This window comes from Taudactylus pleione, unplaced genomic scaffold (assembly GCF_031769625.1).
Source record: "Taudactylus pleione unplaced genomic scaffold, aTauple2 ptg000015l, whole genome shotgun sequence".
NCBI classification, from domain to species: domain Eukaryota; kingdom Metazoa; phylum Chordata; class Amphibia; order Anura; family Myobatrachidae; genus Taudactylus; species Taudactylus pleione.
In genome coordinates this window covers 3,792,550-3,813,909 of record NW_028284417.1, presented here as the reverse complement: position 1 = coordinate 3,813,909, position 21,360 = coordinate 3,792,550, and the positions used below count along the sequence as shown (strand labels likewise).

The following is a 21,360-nucleotide window of genomic DNA, read 5'->3' as shown; positions in this document are numbered from 1 at the left end:
ATCACATACTTACAGATAGCTGCCCTGGCAAAACCTGAGGTGCATCTTTGAGGGCTCCAGGACTAGTCGGAGATATAACAGATATTGAAGGTCGATCCATCTTTTGAGATTCAAAAGAGCTTGAACCTTGTAGAAATAAAAACAAGCATTACTTAGAAATTAGAATTGAGTTGTATAAGGCAAATACATAATTATCAGAAAGCCACAACAGAAAAAAAGACATGCATGAAGAGAGGAAAAAACTGTCTGATTTATTCTACATGCAACTCAGCTAGAAGATGGAGTCCTCCAATATATACAGACAGTCACACATAATCACCAAGTCATCTAAGCACTGAGGCACATATGGAACATAGGGCCTGATTTAGACCCGCTCGCGAGCGCTGAGCGCTCGCAAGCGGGTCAATGGTGGCCCAGTGCCCAGTGCGCAAACCATCGCTCCGGGTCTCGTACCGAAGGGGGTGTGCTGTCGATGTTGAGTGACAGCACGCCCCCTTTGGTGGGCGGGCCGGGGGAGTGGCTGCCCAAACGGAGGCGTTCCCATGGGAACGCCCACCGTCTGTGGCCAGCCCCACTGACATCACAAGTGATGTCAGTGGGAATGCTTTTGGCTCTGTTTGAGCTGAAAGCACTCTAGGGCTTGCGGCAACGAGACCCTACCACAAGGGTCTCGTCGCAAGCCCGATGGTTGCGATGGTCTTGACCATCGCGACCATCTTCCTGGCCGCTTGCTATAGCTGTGGGTGGTCACCCACAGCTATGCGAGCGGCCAGGAGGCCGCTCTAAAAAAATAGAAGGCCGGCCCTGATTCAGAGCGAGCACTCGGTCAGAGCGTCCGGCTCTGAATCAGGCCCATATGCCATAGGGCCTGATTTAGAGCCGGACGCTCTGACAGAGCGGTCGCTCTGAATCAGGGCCGGCCTTCTGTTTTTTTAGAGTGGCGACCTATGGGAACGCCTCCGTTTGGGCAGCCGCTCCCCCGGCCCACCCACCAAGGGGGGCATGCTGTCACTCAACATCGACAGCACGCCCCCTTTGGTACGAGACCCAGAGCGACGGTTTGCCCGTCGCTAACCGGGTCTCGCGCATGTGCACGACGGAGCCGGCTCCATCGTGCGCATGCGCACTGGGCCACCATCGACTCGCTTGTGAGCGCATAGCGCTCGCGAGCGGGTCTGAATCAGGCCCTTAGAGCGGTGTATTTCCAAAGTTTACTCCATATTTGCCTCCATTTAGATAATTTGCACAGCCACCCACCAAGAACGTGCGGTGTACACATAGCAATTAGCATGCATTTTGTGCATTGCTACCAACCCTCCTCCGTGCACCAAATTCCCCATTTAAGAAAGATCTTGGTGCAGACCTGTGTTGTATATACAAACAATTCCTACATATTGCATAGCTCAGATGCAAAAAGTAGGACCACTGTTCACTCAGCAGGTCTTATTACTAAACCTTGGGGATCTAAATAAGAACACCTCTAGTCAACTTGTTTAGTGTTAAAACACACATAAAAATAAAGAAACAAAAAGTTTCTCATCCTACAGGACAATACAGTATGCAAGGAATATGAAATCTTTCTTCTCAGTCATCATTAGGCAAAAAAAGAAACAACACTGGCATAAAATACCCAACTCTATAATTGACAGTACTTTGATTTTAAACTTAAGACAAAAAATGTATTCTCCCAGCAATCACAATCTACACAATAAAAAACATGAAAGAAAATAAATAAGAAAAACACCTACTAGATTCTAATGGAGGATGGGAACTCTCTGGGATCCTTGGAATGTCACTGGGATGAATAGCAAGAGCAAATAAACATATAATTTACTGCTAGATAAAAACACAACAGTACTTGTAATAACAAAGAAAATTATGCTGCAAAACTGTTTTTTACTTATGGCAAGAAAACATTATGGACAGTTAGGGTGGGTACACATTAGAACGATGTGTTTCCCAGCCGATGGGGCGACCAACGACATTGCGGTCCCCTGTACACACTGAACGATATAGCGCACAATATATCATTCAGTGGCCGCATCCAGAAGCATGGGGTGGTATACGATATCCTGTGATCTGTCATGCAGCACTGCAGATCAGAAGATGTTGTATTCGACCTGCGGGATCGCGCAATCGGGGTACACACAGGGGGCGATTTAGACCCAGACGCAACGCAGCGCACTTTTGCAGCCGTCAGGGGTAGGGTATGCAAATTCAACGAACGCACAGCCAGGCTTAAGGACGCCCTCTATGTCTTAGAGAGCGACGGCAGAGTGATCACACGCCGGTGTAAAGACGCCCACTTTTCTTTCTTAGCACACGTCTTCTCCAGGAAGTGTATGCATTATCAGTAACATAGAGAGCTGCACGCAGCCCTTGAGGTAGATCCTACCCCGCTGCAAGCACTGCGTTCACTGCAGGCTGAAATACAACCAAGTGACGTATACAATGACGCTTACATTCTAATTATGCATGCCCAAAGAACACCGTTTTGACCCTCAGACACGCCTGCGTTTACACCTCCACTCCCGTTTTCCAGGACCTTCCCCTGTTACCACCCACAAACGGCACTGTCACTCAAAGTAGTGTTCAGTCTGTGTACTACGAGCGCATGATTCCCGATCGCAGTGACTAGCTCGCGCTGCGGCACATACACATGCAAAGACGGATGACTATCGCCCATAGCGTGCGATCGCAGCTTAGCGTCCGGTTCTGAATCAGGCCCACTGTGCGGTCCTCACAATATGTCATTCCAAATGCCTAGAAATGATATGTTGTGCCGATATCGGTCTAGTGTGTACCCACCCTTATTGAGACAAGTGCATGAGAGCCAGGTGATATTGTAATCAATTCTATACATTTTCTTTAGTTTATTTTACAATATGGCAATCCAAAATATAAATAATTTTAATAAACAGAACAAATATGACTAAATGCAATTATGAAAACCCACAATTTATTATAGAATTAGAGCAAATCCTGATCCCGTGCCCCTTTGGATATTGGGGGATAAGGAAAAATGCTCTCTCTGACTTGTCCTAACCAGCCCTGTAAGTTATTAAAGTTAATATTGACTTGTAACTGTCGAAAATGTACATTGCTTCTAATAAAAGACATATATTAAAAATAAAATAATAATAATCTGTCCATTTCATTAATTTATTTAATGTGCTAAAGTTCCTTACCCAATGGGCCGTGATACAATGATCTCAACTTGTGGTTCTGATTTTGATTGTAAAATTATGTTGTAAACATCTTCATTTGTTGCTCCGGGCAAAGGCTTTCCATTCCATTCTAGAACTTCATCGCCTTCATTAAAGAACAGACAGTACCCTTTAAAAAAACTGATTTAAAAGCAGGCATGTAGTAATTTATTCCAAGGTAACTTGTGACTGTATATTTAATGGGAAGCTTGTGAATTACCACAACAGTAGCAGAACAAAAACTACTTTCCTCATCCATACATTTATGTGCAATTAATGTTAACACTAGTTCTAAACTGAAAATGCCTGTTGTATCTCTCAAGGAGAACTATATATATATATATATATATATATATATATATATATATTATATATATAATTTATTACCAGGTATTTATATAGCACACACATATTTCACAGCGCTTTACAGAGAGTATTTGCCATTCACATTAGTCCCTGCCCCAGTGAAGCTTACAATCTATGTTCCCTATCACATGTACACACACACTAGGGTTAATTTCCATTGGGAGCCAATTAACCTACCAGAATATTTTTGGACTGTGGACGGAAACTGGAACACCCGAAGACTGAAGGAAACCCGCACAAGTATATATATATATATCTTTTAACATTGTGCTATGAATGTGATGGACACTAATATGTCAAATATTTTAATTAAATTTGTGTTCATTTCATCAATTATTGAAGGACAAGGTGTGCATTTTACACACGGCAATATTGTTCAGTGTATGACCTTGCTTTGCAGAACTGCATATACTTTAGAAATGGTAAGCATCACATTATCAGTGGGTACGCAGTGCCGATGCGCAAAAGCAGTATGCAAATCAATCATTGTTTAATGCATCTTTTAATGCACATTAAATAAAATGAATGAAAGTACTGAATGGCTAATCCTGCCCACTACCAGGAATTAGTATGAAGCGGCCGGCGTTCTAATCCCGACTGTGGGAGCCCGGCAGGGGTGAAGATCCGAAGCTAGAAAGGTAAGTATTAACTAACCTATTTTACCCCCTTACCTAACCCTCTTTTATGGGTGCCTAAAAAAAGAAAAGGCGCTGTCAGTTTGGGGTATGTTAGTGATAGCTGGTGGGCACGGGGGCATGAGAGGAAGAACCTTGACGGCAGGAGGGGGGGGGGGGGGGCATGTGAGCAAAAGTTGGAGGGGATTTTCATGCTTTCATAATTTGTTTTCTAACTTAAAATAGACACACCTTATGTGTCGTGCAGGTATACAGGCATTTCACAATGCCTTCGAGCAAGTCTATAATACATACATAAGAAGACGCAAGTGATCACAAAGAAGTTATATTTTTCCTATGTTCTAAAATCTAGCATTTGAAACCTCTTTCTAGAAACCTGCATTTGGCTATGACAGTGTTCTGCAACACGCAAAATACCACGTATGGAACCAACAATTATTCCACCGTCAAAGTCACTTAGATCACATTTCTTCCTCACTCTGGTGTTTGGCATGAATAATAGCTGGGAAAAAACAGTTGGACCTCTTGAACATGGTTACGATTTTTATGCAGTGAGTTTTTGCCACACGAGTGGCTGACCATATATTTGCGTTAACTAGCAGATGCACAGGTATACTTAATAAAGTGGTCAATGGGCCTGATTCACTACGGATCGCTATTGCAATCTGCTGCGAAAATATGTTAATGAATGCAATTGCAAAGCCATCACACAGCCTACATACAGGCGCCCATTACTGTTATCTCACATCCGTAATACCTTACAGTCAGTGGCGTATCTATAATGGGTGCATTGTGTACGGGGCACACGGGCCCCTGGGTCCAGGGGGGCCCCGCACCGCACACACTGCACCCATATTTTTTTAAAACTTACCTGTTCAAGGTCCCGCGTCAGGTGTCACTACTGCTCAGAACACCAGAAAAATGGCTGCCATTTTCCGGTGTTCTGTGCATGCGCAGTAGACTCCAGGCACTAAAGTGTTTCCAGAGTCTACTGCGCATGCACAGAATGCCGGAAAATGGCCGCCGCAGCCATTTTTTCGGCGTTTTGCGCATGCGCAGTAGACTCCAGGCACACTCTAGTGCCCGGAGTCTACTAATGCTCCGGTGGCTGGCCAGCCACGTCAGTTATCTGCCAGCCACCAGGGGGAGAGGAGGGGGCCCCACACGAATAGTGCACCCGGGCCCCCTCCTCTCTTAAAACGCCCCTGCTTACAGTCCTGCGTATACATCAGGAACATCAAGTAACATCGGCCCCTCATGAAGAATTACAGCAGGTCTGACCTTACTCAGAAATTGCTAACCTCGTTGTACGCAGTGTGAACTCAAGCTGTGCAACAGCGTTCAAACGGACAGGCACGTCTGCACTTCACCGACCACTCCCACGTCACCACCCCTATAATGCTAACCTCCTGTCATTTATTCTGCGATGGCTTTCTTTCTGTGTGAGTGATCGCAGAGCGTTCGCAATGCTAACTCACGCACGCTCACTGTGAAGCATACGCATGCGCAGTATGCACCATCGACCGATCTGCGTATGCTGTTGCAGATGCGATCCGTGTTGAATCAGGCACAATGTGCATGTGAATAAATTCCGAAATATATATATATATATACATATACATATATATATATACACATACATATTGCATATATACATTTCTCTTTATACACAAATTTCACAGTCTGCAAAATTTCTGATTACTGTTTTTGTCCCAATGTCAACTGTTTGTAATTCACCCGATTTATCTAATTGCAGAATACGTTTCTTTAATTTAATTGTTTTTAATATTCTTTTATTGTTTAGCTTGTGGCTTTCTTTATTCTGTGCTTGTTTCTAGCTTTTCCTCTTGCTCATGGCCCCACCATAATCATACAAAGCACTTTACAACATAACTTTGTTTAACATTGTTTTGTTCGAAACAGTAGATTGAAAATCTCCCTCTGGTAGTGCTGATGCACTTGCTAAAAAGTAAGAACATTGCGGGTACTTGGCCGGGGAAAGTTGAAACACTGAGCTGGAGCAATGATGTTTATAGCTGACTACAATCTGGGGGAAAAAAATCAAACATAAATTTCAAATTAAGTGCTGAACAAGCAAACAAAAAACCTCTACCAAGCAATACTAAGCGCAGAGCCAGCAAGCTAGCAAAACTAATTTGTTTGCTATTGATAAATATATTCTTGTGAACAACTGGATATCCCTTGGGAACATCTATTATTGCACCAGCATTTGTAATCTGTAACTGTAACGCGTACAGGAAAAATGGAGCAATTAAACTTTTTTATTGTCATTATAGATTTAGATTGCAAGCAGACTCGGACCAAAATATAGCAAGTGAAATATAGCAAGTGAAATATAGCAAGTGAGGCATGGAGACTGCATATATCCAGTTAGTATAGGAAATAATTTTACAATGGGGCAGGGGTGTGCTGAACTTTAAGCTAAGTTTATGTGGCCCCAAGTGTTTTTTTTCTATATGAAATTACTGTGGACTTTAAATGTGTGTTGGACTGTGGGTGTGTGTTGGACTGTGGGTGTGTGTCGGACTGTGGATGTGTGTCGGACTGTGGATGTGTGTTGGACTGTGGATGTGTGTTGGACTGTGGATGTGTGTTGGACTGTGGGTGTGTGTCGGACTGTGGATGTGTGTTGGACTGTGGATGTGTGTTGGACTGTGGATGTGTGTTGGACTGTGGATGTGTGTTGGACTGTGGGTGTGTGTTGGACTGTGGATGTGTGTTGGACTGTGGGTGTGTGTTGGACTGTGGATATGTTTTGGACTGTGGATGTGTTTTGGACTGTGGATGTGTGTCGGACTGTGGATGTGTGTTGGACTGTGGGTACGTGTTGGACTGTGGATGTGTTTTGGACTGTGGGTGTGTGTTGGACTGTGGGTGTGTGTCGGACTGTGGATGTGTGTTGGACTGTGGGTGTGTGTTGGACTGTGGATGTGTGTTGGACTGTGGATGTGTGTTGGACTGTGGGTACGTGTTGGACTGTGGATGTGTTTTGGACTGTGGGTGTGTGTTGGACTGTGGGTGTGTGTCGGACTGTGGATGTGTGTTGGACTGTGGGTGTGTGTTGGACTGTGGATGTGTGTTGGACTGTGGGTACATGTTGGACTGTGGGTGTGTGTTGGACTGTGGATGTCTGTTGGACTGTGGATGTGATACAACATGTCGGAGAATGCATTGTTTGTGGCTGTTATGACATGCAGTGACTTGTGGGTGATTTATTTTCATTACACCGATATTTTCACTAGATTTTATTTATATTTACTGCTTTATGTATACAGAATAGATAATGTGCATTGTGGATGCAGGATGGAATATGTATTCATGGTCCCAGTAATTCTATATTTCTATCTACAGTCTACATATATCAGTGCAACAAAAAAAGAGTCTGGACGGAGTCCCTGGGGGCAGGGGTAGGGTACAGCAAAGAGGGGGATGGCCAGCGCTAAGGGCAGGGCTGGGGGAGGGGAGGGCGGAGACTGAGGTAACCCAGTATATTCCAGGTCCAATATACTAGTATCTTATAAGCCACTCCGGGCTGCTTCTAATGAGACAAGCATTTACTGTACTTTTCTGTGTTTGCCATACTTATAAAAGTGGAAATAACAATTTAAACAGGTTTAATTTATGTGGCAATAAAATCACACAGTTTTTTTATTTCTTGACCTTAGGGTCAGTCTGTCTATGACATACAATATTTATAGTATATGTCAATATCAACAGGAGAAAAAGGCAACTATTCTTACAGTTAAGAAACTCACAATAAACATATCTATTTATTGTTGGTACTGTAGCTAGTGGATGGTGAAAAGAACTATGGGCCCCATTTAATAACGAGACATAACCCCTTTTGCAGTCGCTATAGGGTTTATGTAATTCTATCAACATTTAACAAACAGTGGTAAACTACGATTACTGTTGTTTGTCACTGTATCTATAGATGGCAAGAGCAATACGGTCTATATTTTCGACAATGTGGACCCAGAAACAGCCTTTCCGGCTTCAGCGAAGCCTTCCAAACTGGTCGGTGCGAATGTGCATGACACTGCGGCCCATCGCTGGCAGGGATAGGCTGCCAGCAACAGAGCAGAGGATGATATCGAGGAGGAGGATATCGCTCGACCTCGCCTGAGGGGTGATGTTGAATATCTGTGGCATATTCCTTAATATCACTGAGATGCTAAACTAAATAGGCCGCTGGTATTAAACTACGTTGTTAAATGGGGACATATAATTTATATAATTTTAGATACCTACACACTGTAGTACTGCTGCTATTTAATATGCTTCATATGCTGGATGAGCCTCTTTCCCCTTTCCTAGGCAATAATTAAAATGCCTTTTGCCAGCAGCCTAATTGTCATTGGATTGGGTTCTGTAAAGCAGCAACCAGAGAAGGCTCTTTTTACCGTATACTAGCCATCAGATGTGGTATAAACTATGTAATAGCCAAATTAGGTTTTCACTGTATACAAGCCATCAAAAAGGTACAGTATCTATTTTGTGATCTAGCCATCAGAATGAGATCTTCACTGTATTCCGGAAGTGAGAGATGGTCTAATCAATCTGCTAGTGTCTGTTGTGCATAGTGTATGCCAGAAAATATATGTATGTATTAGCCGTCAGTAAAAGGTTTGTCTTATATTAGTCACCAGAGAGGAATCTGCTTTTTATTTGCAAAAAGAATAGCAACCACAAATATGACCTACAGTATGCATTAGTTATTTGATTTTTTTTCACTGTATTGTATAATAATTGTAACTTCACATAATACACGTGACACTGATGATTACAATATGCTAGCAACTTATAAGTATAATACACTGAACACTGCTGAATATAATAAACCGGACGGACACAACTAATGTCAGTATAAATTATTGACCCATGTTAGATGTAATATGCCATGTTACTGTGCAGTGCACATATGAATTTGTGTGCTAGTTATACATGTGAGAACAATATAGAAATATTCCCCCTGATACTAAAATGTGTGCAGAGTGTAAATGTGTCCCTGGAAATGTCCTAAACAGCTGGCAACTGTGCACACATTACCTGTACTGACATACTATGGCTGGAAAACAACAGAAGCAGTTTTTTGCAGAACTTAGAGAAAACAATTTATCACAGAAAAACAAATTGAAAACACAAAAACTATAAAAAAGAAAATTGCTACAAACTCGACTTTACCAGAAAAAAAACAATACAAACAAAAAAACTAAAATAAGTGGTTGCTGCCTGACAAGTACTACTAGATTTTTGAACTCGCCTAAATATCCATATAACGAGTAGATAGGTTAAAATATATCCATATAACGAGTAGATAGGTTAGAATCCAGAGACTGAATATCTTACGACAGGGCACGTTTATGTGTATTACTGCTCTTGTTGTCCTGCACCTCTGAACAACTCATACTACGCTCACTCAGGAACGCTGAGCTGGCTAATTTGGGTCCGGACCCCGGGACTACTTCCATTACTTCTGGATGTCACTTCTATTTCAGTGGTGACTGTGAGAGGTGCTGTGTCCATTACCATGCTGACATTCAGTTGTAGGCTCCAGGAACTTTACCAATATTGCTTCCAAACACTGGATGGAGACGTTTTTTAAATATATCACTTTTAGTAGCATGTTATTCATATAATATATATGTATGTTTATGGAGATACTGTTACATAGTAAAACTATTCAATCTGCTTTGGTGGTCCATATCCATTTTCTTTGTTCATTTCTGTTTTTGATAAAATTGAATTTTTGCCGATTTCTGGGTTCCCTCTGATATAGCTGCTGTTTACTACTTTTTAGGAAATATCCCATATTATAGAGAATATACATATATTACCACTTTCCTTTTTTTAATGCAGCACCCCTGATCTGTTGTAAGGTAGGTTTAGTGTGCTGCTATCATTGAATGTTTAATTTGTCTGATCGATTGCCCAGTGTTGCTGAAACCGTTAATAAAGAATAGTAATTAAAAATAGAAAACTCAATGTGAAGAGGATTGTAAAATGTGCCTATATATTTATTGCAGAGTTTTTGTAATAAAAGTAAGGTAAATATAATTCTGCTTTTTACCCTGCTAAGTACTACTTTGTATTTGGTGCACCAGATCTGTTCTATCTCTGTAATTCTCTCTTATTAACGTGCCTTTAGTAAGGAGTTAGCATTAAATTAAGCAAAGACTGGTTATATAGCGCAAATTATAAGTTCCAATGAGTGAATACACTAAAAGATGTGAATGTATCAGGGAGGCTGAAGGTCACTAATATCCGAACAAACACAGTGGTATAAATTGAAATCTGAAAAGACAATTAATATCAAGGAAAGAAACCATTCTGGAGCCTGGTTATTGAATACCTGCTCTTAGATGGCCTACAACATCGGCAAGACTTCCCTTCTTTACTTTGGTGATGAAGGCACCAAGGTGTCCTGTTTCTGTCATCTTTCCTCCAACGACCTGAACACAAAAGATTATGCAAACAAACGGTAAATCAATGAATAAACCAGTGCTGGTGTTCAGCTAATGTGAACAATATAAACAAAATACAGAACTATTTCAACATGTGGCATCAATAAACAGAGTTGATTCACTGTAATTATATCTAAAGGGGCAAACTAATTCTATGGACCATCAATCATAATATATGATAAAAGACCGACCATACAAATTAATAAACACATCACGCTTTTACACATTTGAAGACAGCCGTACATAGAGAAATTGACACCCTGAACACCAAGTATTAATTCTTGACAGCTACGTTGCCCTGAGTTATGAACTACAGCAAGTAAATGGGTAACCTCAGATCCAGAAGCGGAGGCAGTTTGATGAGGTCAAAGCTGCCTTTCCAGAAGCTAGTGGGTATACGCATACATGTGACGGGCGAGAAACTTCATGGCTGTTTAATAGATGGCTCTTGTAAGAAAAAGGACAAGTTCATAAGGTGAATATAAAATGGATGTATGTTTTGTAAGTACAGTCATATATTGCCTTTTAAAAAATATGTACAGAAAAAAAAATCTATTTTAAATGCACAGGACAGGCTGTAAGTGTCTTTATTTTTATTTGGGTGAGGCACATTAATTTTTTTATATTCTAGGGAGGCGATTCAATACCAGGCAAAGTACCAAGGAACATCACCGCAATGTTCACCTGCGCATATATTTGCCTATTAGCGGTGTTGCGTTGCAAAGTGCTGTTCTGGAATGGCACATCGCGGTCATCACAGGGAATTGGATTTCTCCCTAGGTATAAGTTCACAAAGATAACTCTTAGTGGGCAATTTGATTATTGATGAAGACCTTGAAGTATCATTCCAAAACAGCACATTGTGACCAGCAATGTCACTAGTTTTCCTTTGCATCTCATAGAGGTGCACAGGAAAACTAACTACGTTCAGCCTACCATAATGTGTAAATGTGGGAGCTGCTGAGTATTGTGTCGGTGTTCTGTGGCAAATGGCCTTGAACTGAGTCACCGCCATTAAAAAATAACATTGTGAATGTCACACATACTGAAATATTCACGTAGTAATAGTAGGAGATATAAAAATAAATAAATAAGAAATACAAAGAACATAAAAAAAAGTTTTAATGTTGAAAAGACTAAAACAAAAAAGTCACCCTCATCCCATGTCTTAAAACCAAAGACACTGAGATGTCCAAGAAATGGAGTCTTGATTTAATAGTCTCTCTTCTACATAAAATATTCACTTAACCAAATTCGAGAAGATGCCCCAAAGTGTTTCCCTTGTTGGTGGCAAAATATCCCACCTACCTCTACTCCAGCTTGCCCTATTGTCCTTAAACCATGCAAACTTTCTTTCATCTACACAAGATAATTGTGTCTGCCTGACGTCCAACTGGCACAGATAAGTGGCGTGCCAGATGCAATATACTTAGAGAGTGCAAACTTTATTTAGGAGTATTACAATATATTTATTGCTTTGTGATGCAAGAAAAAAAACAAAATAAAATTTATACTAAACTACAGTCAGGTCCATAAATATTGGGACATTGACAGAATTTTCAGATTTTGGCCTCTATTCACCACCACAATGGCTTTGAAATGAAACAAACAAGATGTGCTTTAACTGCAGACTTTCAGATTTAATTTGAGGGTAATTACATCCAAATCGGGTGAACTGTGTAGGAATTACAATGGTTTCAATATGTGCCTCCCACTTTTTAAGGGGCCAAAAGTAATGGGACTATCAACTCAAAAGCTATTTCATGGACAGGTGTGGGCTATTCCCTCGTTATTTCATTATCAATTAAGCAGGTAACAGGTCTGGAGTTGATTCTAGGTGTGACATTTGCATTTGGAATCAGTTGATATCGACTCTCAATATGAGATCCAAAGAGCTGTCACTATCAGTGAAGCAAGCCATCATTAGGCTGAAAAATCAAGACAAACCCATCAGAGAGATAGCAAAAACATTAGGTGTGGCCAAATCAACTGTTTGGAACATTCTTAAAAAGAAAGAACGCACCGGAGAGCTCAGCAACACCAAAAGACCCGGAAAACCACGGAAAACAACTGTGGTGGATGACAGAAGAATTATTTCCCTGGTGAAGAAAAACCCCTTCACAACAGTTGGCCAAATCAAGAACACTCTCCAGGAGGTAGATGTATATGTGTCAAAGTCAACAATCAAGAGAAGACTTCACAAGAGTGAATATAGAGGGTTCACCACAAGATGCAAACCATTGGTGAGCCACAAAAACAGGAAGACCAGATTAGAGTTTGCCAAACAAAATCTAAACAAAGCCATTACAGTTCTGGAACAACATCCTATGGACAGATGAGACAAAGATCAACTTGTACCAGAGTGATGGGAAGAGAAGAGTATGGAGAAGGAAAGGAACTGCTCATGATCCAAAACATACCACCTCATCAGTGAAGCATGGTGGTGGCAGAGTCATGGCGTGGGCATGTATGGCTGCCAATGGAACTGGTTCCCTTGTATTTTTTAATGATGTGACTGCTGACAAAAGCAGCAGAATGAATTCTGAAGTGTTTCGGACAATATTATATGCTCATATTCAGTCATATGCTTCAGAACTCATTGGACGGCGCTTCATAGTGCAGATGGACAATGACCCGAAGCATACTGCAAAAGCAACCAAAGAGTTTTTTAAGGCTAAAAAGTGGAATGTTATGCAATGGCCAAGTCAATCCCCTGACCTGAATCCGATTGAGCATGCATTTCACTTGATGAATACAAAACTGAAGGGAAAATGCCCCAAGAACAAGCAGGAACTGAAGACATTTGCAGTAGAGGCCTGGCAGAGCATCAGCAGGGATGAAACCCAGCGTCTGGTGATGTCTATGCGTTCCACACTTCAGGCTGTAATTGCCTGCAAAGGATTTGCAACAAAGTATTAAAAAGTGAAAGTTAGATTTAGGATTGTTTAGTTTGTCCCATTACTTTTGGCCCCTTAAAAAGTGGGAGGAACATATAGAAACCGTTGTAATTCCTACACCGTTCACCTGATTTGGATGTAATTACCCTCAAATTAAATCTGAAAGTCTGCAGTTAAAGCACATCTTGTTTGTTTCATTTCAAAGCCATTGTGGTGGTGAATAGAGGCCAAAATATGAAAATTCTGTCAATGTCCCAATATTTATGGACCTGACTGTATGTTCACCATATGTAGTCTCAATCCTAACAATATTGTCCACAAGATTGAAACTTGTCCACAAGATTGGAACAACAGTTTTCTTAGCAAATAACTAATTATATACACTATACTTAGCAGTATGTAGAATAAGTTATACATGATAACTTTTTTCCTGTGCATCTCATAGAGGTATGAGCTACATGCAAAAGCAGCCTGTATTTTCACTACATGCAAAAAAATGTATGTATTTACACCCCTTGCATTGCAACATGGTTTGCCCAGGTACACAGTTAAGTGCTCTCTCTCTCTCTCTATTCCCAACTCTGAATCAGGCCCTAAACCCCATCAATGTCTCAGTGCCAACCCTTACCTGTAACTTCCCTATGCCCCCTCTGCCAGCTCTCCCATGCCAAAAGCTGGGCAGATAGTTAGCTGGCAGTGGTACCAGCAAAGGAATAAGGAAATATCACAGAAAGTAATTACTGCCATTAACACCCTCGGTAATAAAAAATATTTAAGACAAGCTTTTAGCATATACATGTATACTGTATCACCAAACTGTAATCTTTCAATTTAAAAACATATAGATATTTTAAAATCTGGCAGGCTTACTTTCAGTCCTAGAAGCGCTCCTGATTCTTTTGGCATACTGGTGCGCTTATTTAGAATGACACGTCCAATTAAACGATCGCCTTCCTTCGATGGCTGCCAGGTTACAGGATGCTGGGTAAGAACATCAAGACAAACACTGACTGTACTTGTACAAGGTTTCATTTCAACAAACCATAATTTTTTATTTGATCGAGGTATTTTGTGCTAAGGGGGCTGGTTTAGAAAGCCATGGTACCTCGCTCTACCCGTTAAACAAAGTTTCCATATTACAAGTCATACATATTAAGGTTTATAATCATCTTCATGTTTTCCAAATGAAGATTATTATTAAAACAATGGTGGAATGCAATCAAATTAGCAAAAACCCACAGCAGCCAATCAGATGTCATAATTTTTTATAGTGCTGTCTAGTGCATCAGGGCGTTATCCAGCAACAGAACAATTATATGTTATTTATTAACATTTACTTATATAGTTCCATCATATTCCTTTACACTTTACAGATGGCAAAAAAAAGTCATACTGTAGAACAAGACTGAGTAATAAAAGAAAGACAAAGATATAAGAACAAAGTATTTGTAATCAGCCTCTATGAATTTTTAAAGACTTACCGAACCAAGAGGGGACGTATCTCTCGTGTGCCATGTGGCAGGATCCAGCCAGTAGTAGTCTAAGTCACCTGCAACAAATGAAAACAAAAACAAATGTTTAAATGTTCAGATTTTTCCCAGAACATTAACATATTGCCATTGATGTACAGAATGATATTATTATTTTATTATTCATTTATTACCAGTTATTTTTTATATAGTGCACACATATTTTGCCGCGCTGTACAGAGACTATTTGGCCATTCACACCAGTCCCTGCCCCTGTGGAGCTTACAATCTATGTTTCCTACCACATGCTCACACACATACACACTAGGGTTAATATTCTGTTGGGAAACAATGAACCTACCGGTATATTTTTGGAGTGTGGGAGGAAACCAGAGCACCTATAGGAACCCATGCAAGCACAGGGAGAATATACAAACTCTAGACCGTTAGGCCCATGGAGGGAATCAAACCCAAGACCTCAATGCTGTGAGGCAGAAATGCTAACCATAATACCATCCGTGCTGCCCAAATCTGTAATAATATCTCCTTTCTTTAGGGTATTATCACAATAATCTACTTTTACCTGTCAGTTTATACTGTTAAATATACAGTTCATATCTGCATGACATCATTCTTTTATGTAACATTAGCGCGTATCATAGGCAAAAATTAAAAGGGGTGTGGCTTCATCTGCCCCTGATTTACCGCTTTAGTGTTGCGATAGCCTGGTACACCCTAGTTTTCGTCACGCTGGTGGGCTTGCCCAGCGCTCTGGTGAGCTGCTGGGAAGCCCCCGGCATCCACCAGCACAGTGTAGATGGCGTCATTTATCACCAATGCGTTTATGCTTGGTGACAGCATCCAAGGGGGTGACACCAAATAGCAGAGCAGTTCTGCTATTTTGGTGCCACCCCCTCAGATGGTGTCACCCGGTGAGGCCTGCACCCCCCTAGTGATGCCACTGTATGAAGTACTGTACTAGGTAAAGTACAACAAACCGTGCAGATAAAAAATATCTTCAACACATATCCAAAAACATAACATTTGCTCTCCTCTATGTACTGCCACTTGTTATTGCATCAATAATGCTAATATGATATTGTCCCAATCATATGACAGTTTAGTAATTCAACCTACCCTCCAACCCGGTACAAAATGCTCTGCTCCTGGAATTCCCATCTAATTTATGAATGCAGCCACTGTGTTGAACTAGTTAATAGATGATGCAGGTGTTTCACTACAGTGGCTGCAATCATCAATTAAGAGAGAAATCCAGGAGCTGAGCATTTTATATCGGGTGGAAGGGGTCTTGTTGGAGGGTCTGATTCAGAATTTCATTTTACTTTAAACAGACATCTTTTCAGTCAAGTATACAGCATCTTCTCGGTTATTTATCGGCCACCGCTAATACATTTAAGTGCTGTAGAAATGTATTACCTTACACTACATATTACGGAGATGATAACCATAGTAAATCACTCCCCTCCCCCCCACACATAAAAGCATTAGCATACCGATCTGTTATGGGACTCCCACTCTCAGAGGTTCTTAGGATCAATTCTCAATAAATGTACTTCTAGTTTAAAACCTTGAGATATTCATGCAAATGGCTCTTGTAACCACAGACTTCCTCCATCAAAAAGCGGCCGCACTATCTCTTTCTAACATTATCACAGAAATAGACACTGCTTTACAAGAGGCTCTTAAATGTACTAACCACAGCACGACTGAGGGAACACTGGACACTCCAATTGTCTTCTGCCAAGCAGAGCAGCTAAAAATAACCCAGACAATCTGCATGAATACAATCTATAGGTAGATGTGTCTGACATGCAATTTCTATATATTAATGATTAAGATAACCATTTCCAATGCATGCTTATTATCTCATTTTCTCCAGCACCAAATTAATACAGGCGATACAATGACATAAAGCTATATATAATATAACATTGGTGGGTCTGAAAGGGTTAAGCCCCCAGGCCTAGGCATTAAAGACTAGCAGTATTTCAAATCATGCAACAATATATAGAGTGCTGTAAATGCATGCAACCGAGTGAGCATAGGCTCCAGCATTCTTCCTTATAATTAATATACATAGCTTGTCCCATCTGCAGCACCACAATGGTTACCTGTCCCCGAGTGCAGCGTCTCGAAGAGAAACTGGACGAGCCCAGAGAACATATCAGAGGCATGAGAGAGCTCATAGACAGAGCTGCTGACAAGAAGGACGATGGTGAGCGTTGGCTAAATGCAGCAAAGCAGCGGTGCAATAAAACCATTTACAGAACCGTGTAAATAAACATCATCAGCGACTGTTCTACGGAGGTCTGAGCCAAAATGCTCTGCAGTGTCAAATACCTCGCGACAGAGAGGCCAGAGCTGCCATATACAGTGTGTGCTGTCATCAAAATAGATCTCTGCAACGGATTGCCATCATTGATCACCACATTAATCAATAGCTACTCAGTGCAATGCTAACTAGATCTCGGCTTCCCCCTACACAACAGGCCCGATGAGTTTAGAATTAACGGTCTCATAAAGAGGGATGCAAATACTGGTTATTTGTGGAGGCTGGCATGAAATAAATATTGTACCTCATAAAATCTGACATGAGAGAAGCTATGCACAGGCTCAGGAATTGTATGAATCAATAGTACAGCTGCAGCCATTATTTCTGTTTAACTGGGTTATCATGACTGACTTTCTATGGGCTACTTATCTAAAGGACAGTTTAAAATAATCTATTTCCTGCTCATATTTTGTTTACCTGTGACAGACTTTTGCCAGATGTATAATTCAAGGCAACATTTTAAATTATATAAACAAAATTTTAAATTATATTTACTAAATTATGTTAACTACTCTAGTACAATACTCAGGTCTTCACAAAAACAAATGGGAAACCTAATAAGTTTTGTCATGGAATACAACTAAATTCAGTACATAAAAAAGTCTGTAGACATGCGAATATGACACCCATCCTGTATGTGCTTGCTAAACACCCCATTCCAATACCATGGGCATTTATATAGAGACCATTAGTGAGGTTGAGTACAGATATTGGATGATTAAGCCTAGCTCACAGACGGCATTCCAATTCATACCAAAGGTGGTCAATGTGGTTGTGGTCACAGTTTAGTGCAGGCCACTTCATTTCTTCCACACAAAACTCAGCAAATCATTTTTTATGGACCACGCTTTGTACATTATCATGCTGAAAAATAAAAGGGCCTTTCCAAAATGGTGGTCACATTTTTGGAAGCACACAATTCTGTAGTATGTCATTATATGCTATAGCATAAAGATGTCCTTTGACCGGACAGAGAGGCCTACACCAAACAGTGAAAATCCATCGTCTATCATTCAGTAAAAATAACAGCAGGTATTCAGACAGGTAGTGTTCTCCAGACATCAAATAATACAGATTCACCTGTCAGATGGTGAAACAGAAAATGTGTTTCCATTGTTCCAGAGTCCAATGTACACCACTCCAACTAATGTTTGCCATCTTTCCTCTAGAACCCTTCCCGACAATGTCGACCGCTCATGAGCATGAGTCCTAGTAGAGGAGTGAAAAGACCACTGAAGCGGTCACTTCAATCTAAACACATCGCAGGGACGGGTCACTGTGGGTGTATATTTGGGCGGTATTCAAGTTGTTATTGCCATGAATAGCGTTGGTAAGGAATTACAATTATCAGGTTTAAAACCAACAATTCATAAATATGCCCCTAATTCAGATCCATGGGCTTCAGAATTTCATCCCCCCCTACCAAACATTTGAATTGCGCGGCGAATGCTCAGGGGCTGTGCTTTATTGCAATAGGTTGCATGGCCCCTGCACCGCACAGTGGAGGAGGTGTAATGTGCAGTCTTTAATTTAAAACACAGCACATTGCACCTCCTCCATGCGGTGAAGGGACTGTGCAGCCTATTGCTATAAAGCACAGCGGCTGACCATCCGCGGCCGACGCTACAATCACTGCACGGCGTGTGTGCCCAGGTAAGAGGGAGGGAGGCGAGGAGGGGGGCGCCGACACGATTTTATGTTGCCCCCCAACATAATATCGTTCCGACGCCCCTGTTCACATCCACTACTTTTTCTATAGTTTCATAGGGAACTAAGGAATTTCCACTCTACATAAGGCAGAACTGAACCCTATAATTTGTTATCATAAAAACACTAAAAAATTCTGCCGCAGAAGTTTTTGATTTTTGTCTAGTAGGTAACAAAAATTTCTGCCCTATTACACTTTTGACGGTGCACTAGTTCCAAGAGGTTTCTATATAAACCTGCGTAACTGGGAAACTACTGCTATACAGTTACGTAGTAAATACCACCTGAGCAGAGGCATTTGTATCAAACTTGGTACATTGTAATCATAGTATATTTTTTATAGGAATACCATGATAGAACTTTTAAGTCCTGTGGTTGTTAATAGAAGCACCATAATGGAAAGGACAAGTTTTCTAGATTAAGGGATACTCCTTATTTGTCATAGCCGCGTATCACTAGCAGTGGCACACGGTATAGCTGCTCCATCTAAATAACACATATTTACCATGTACAGCGGCAGTACCTATACCACTGGACAGAGCCGTAACTACACTTTTTGGTGCCCTGTGCCAGAAAGAGCATTGGCGCCCCCCTCATTTTTCAAAGGGACATAATGCACTCAAAAAAGGGCCATGGCTTCATGGGGAAGGGCCAGGGAAAGTATAGGAGAGGCCAGGAGATGCTGGGGATGAAATAAGAGGAAGCTACAAACAACAATGATAATAAATAGAAATTTGGTAGGCCCAACCAGCGCCCCCTGACCTGTGGTGCCCTGTGCGATGGCACCGGCCGCACTACCCTAGCTACGGCCCTGCCACTGGATATCACCAATTTCCCACAACCCCTGATGGCCATTCAGGTAGAAAGGAAATATAGTTCATCAACTCATCAGTAGCAAACCACCAGACCCAGAATGATTAATAAATGGGCAAACCCACAGATAATGTTAAAAAGATACTGAACAAGAATAGCATTTAAAAGCAGTTTGGATTGTCTAGGATCCCAATTAAAAGATTAGTATGTGAGGATAAGTATTAGTCACGTAGCTATCATGCAGGGTGTGCGGTGCCACAAAAAAGGTGCCCTGCACCGTACTCCCTGAACATAGCACCAACCAATTTGCATACACCGTCTTTCTGAATATATCTCGAAAAGATGAGGCCAAAGGGAACAGCTCTTAAAATGCTTCTGATAAGTGGGCTCACATAAAAAATATTAAAGAACTTCTCTACTAATGAGGAAGCAGACCAGAGTTTAAGTGCACACAAAAGTGTTTTAAAAGATCGTCACGCATAAGATTAGGATAGCTGTCTTCCCACTGTACTATACCAAACCGTTTAATGGTGTAATAAAAAGAGGGGTATAAAAAGTCACAATGAATCAAATTGCTTTATGTCTGGGGGTCATTTTTAAAAGCAAGCTATCTAAAGGGTTGCCCCAATCGAACTGGGGTACTCAATGAAACACCTTATTGGTATGGTATTGGGCCTGTAATAAATCAAAACTGTGAGATTCCAGCACTGGAAGAGTGTATTTAGCTAGGGCATAATTAATTGGCTTTTTAATAAAAGTTGAACAATACATTTTAAAGCAGCATGTTCTGAGTTAGTGAAAAGATAAGAAGAGAAGAAGAGTCACCTTTAGTAGCTTTGACTCTTAAGATAGAGCAAATAAATCAGGACAGTGATATTGAAATCACTCAGCATTTAGTTGCACATGAAGAAGATACACATTCCTTTAACAAATGATCATTTAGGCTGAGGCTTAGGCTAACAGCATTCCAGGAGAGGAACTTAGGGTGAGATGGAGCGAGTAGAAGTGTATTAGGTAGAAATAAAATGACTCTGTTATCCAATACCCTTCCTGTAGAAGTGCAGTGAATATATAATAAAACCGAGTGCCTGCTTCATCCCTACCTCTATAAGAACCACAATCAGGTTACTCACATGTCACAGACAACATCCATGTGTAAAAAAAAAACATAACCATGCAATAATACAGTAGGCTGTTGCTGGTGAGTAGTCCAGAGAGAGACAGTTACTTTAAAGAATAAAAAATTTACAAAATCAAAGATTCAGAGGGAGAATGTGGTGTAAGGTTGACAAGAAGAAGAAACAGATAAAAACTCACATATCTATAATTATAATTTTAAGAGAAACAAAATGGAGAAAGCAGTAAGCCAGCAATGAGGTGATCTATTGAGACTAGTCCTGAGTCCTGACATTGCTGCAGAAGAGAGCAT

At 40.9% G+C, this 21,360-nt stretch overlaps 1 protein-coding gene across 14 annotated transcripts in view; it reads right to left on the bottom strand.

Annotated features, from left to right (window-relative positions):
- RIMS1 (regulating synaptic membrane exocytosis 1) overlaps positions 1-21,360 on the bottom strand; it is a 417,175-nt gene that overhangs the window by 214,553 nt on the left and 181,262 nt on the right. For all 14 annotated transcript variants that reach the window (XM_088471345.1, XM_088471265.1, XM_088471298.1 and 11 more), the window contains 6 exons: positions 15,071-15,138; positions 14,460-14,570; positions 10,581-10,680; positions 3,189-3,312; positions 1,749-1,795; positions 14-126 (listed from right to left, as the gene is read on the bottom strand). In XM_088471345.1, the coding sequence (XP_088327471.1) occupies positions 14-126; positions 1,749-1,795; positions 3,189-3,312; positions 10,581-10,680; positions 14,460-14,570; positions 15,071-15,138 (563 nt within the window). The remainder of the gene's footprint in view (positions 1-13; positions 127-1,748; positions 1,796-3,188; positions 3,313-10,580; positions 10,681-14,459; positions 14,571-15,070; positions 15,139-21,360) is intronic.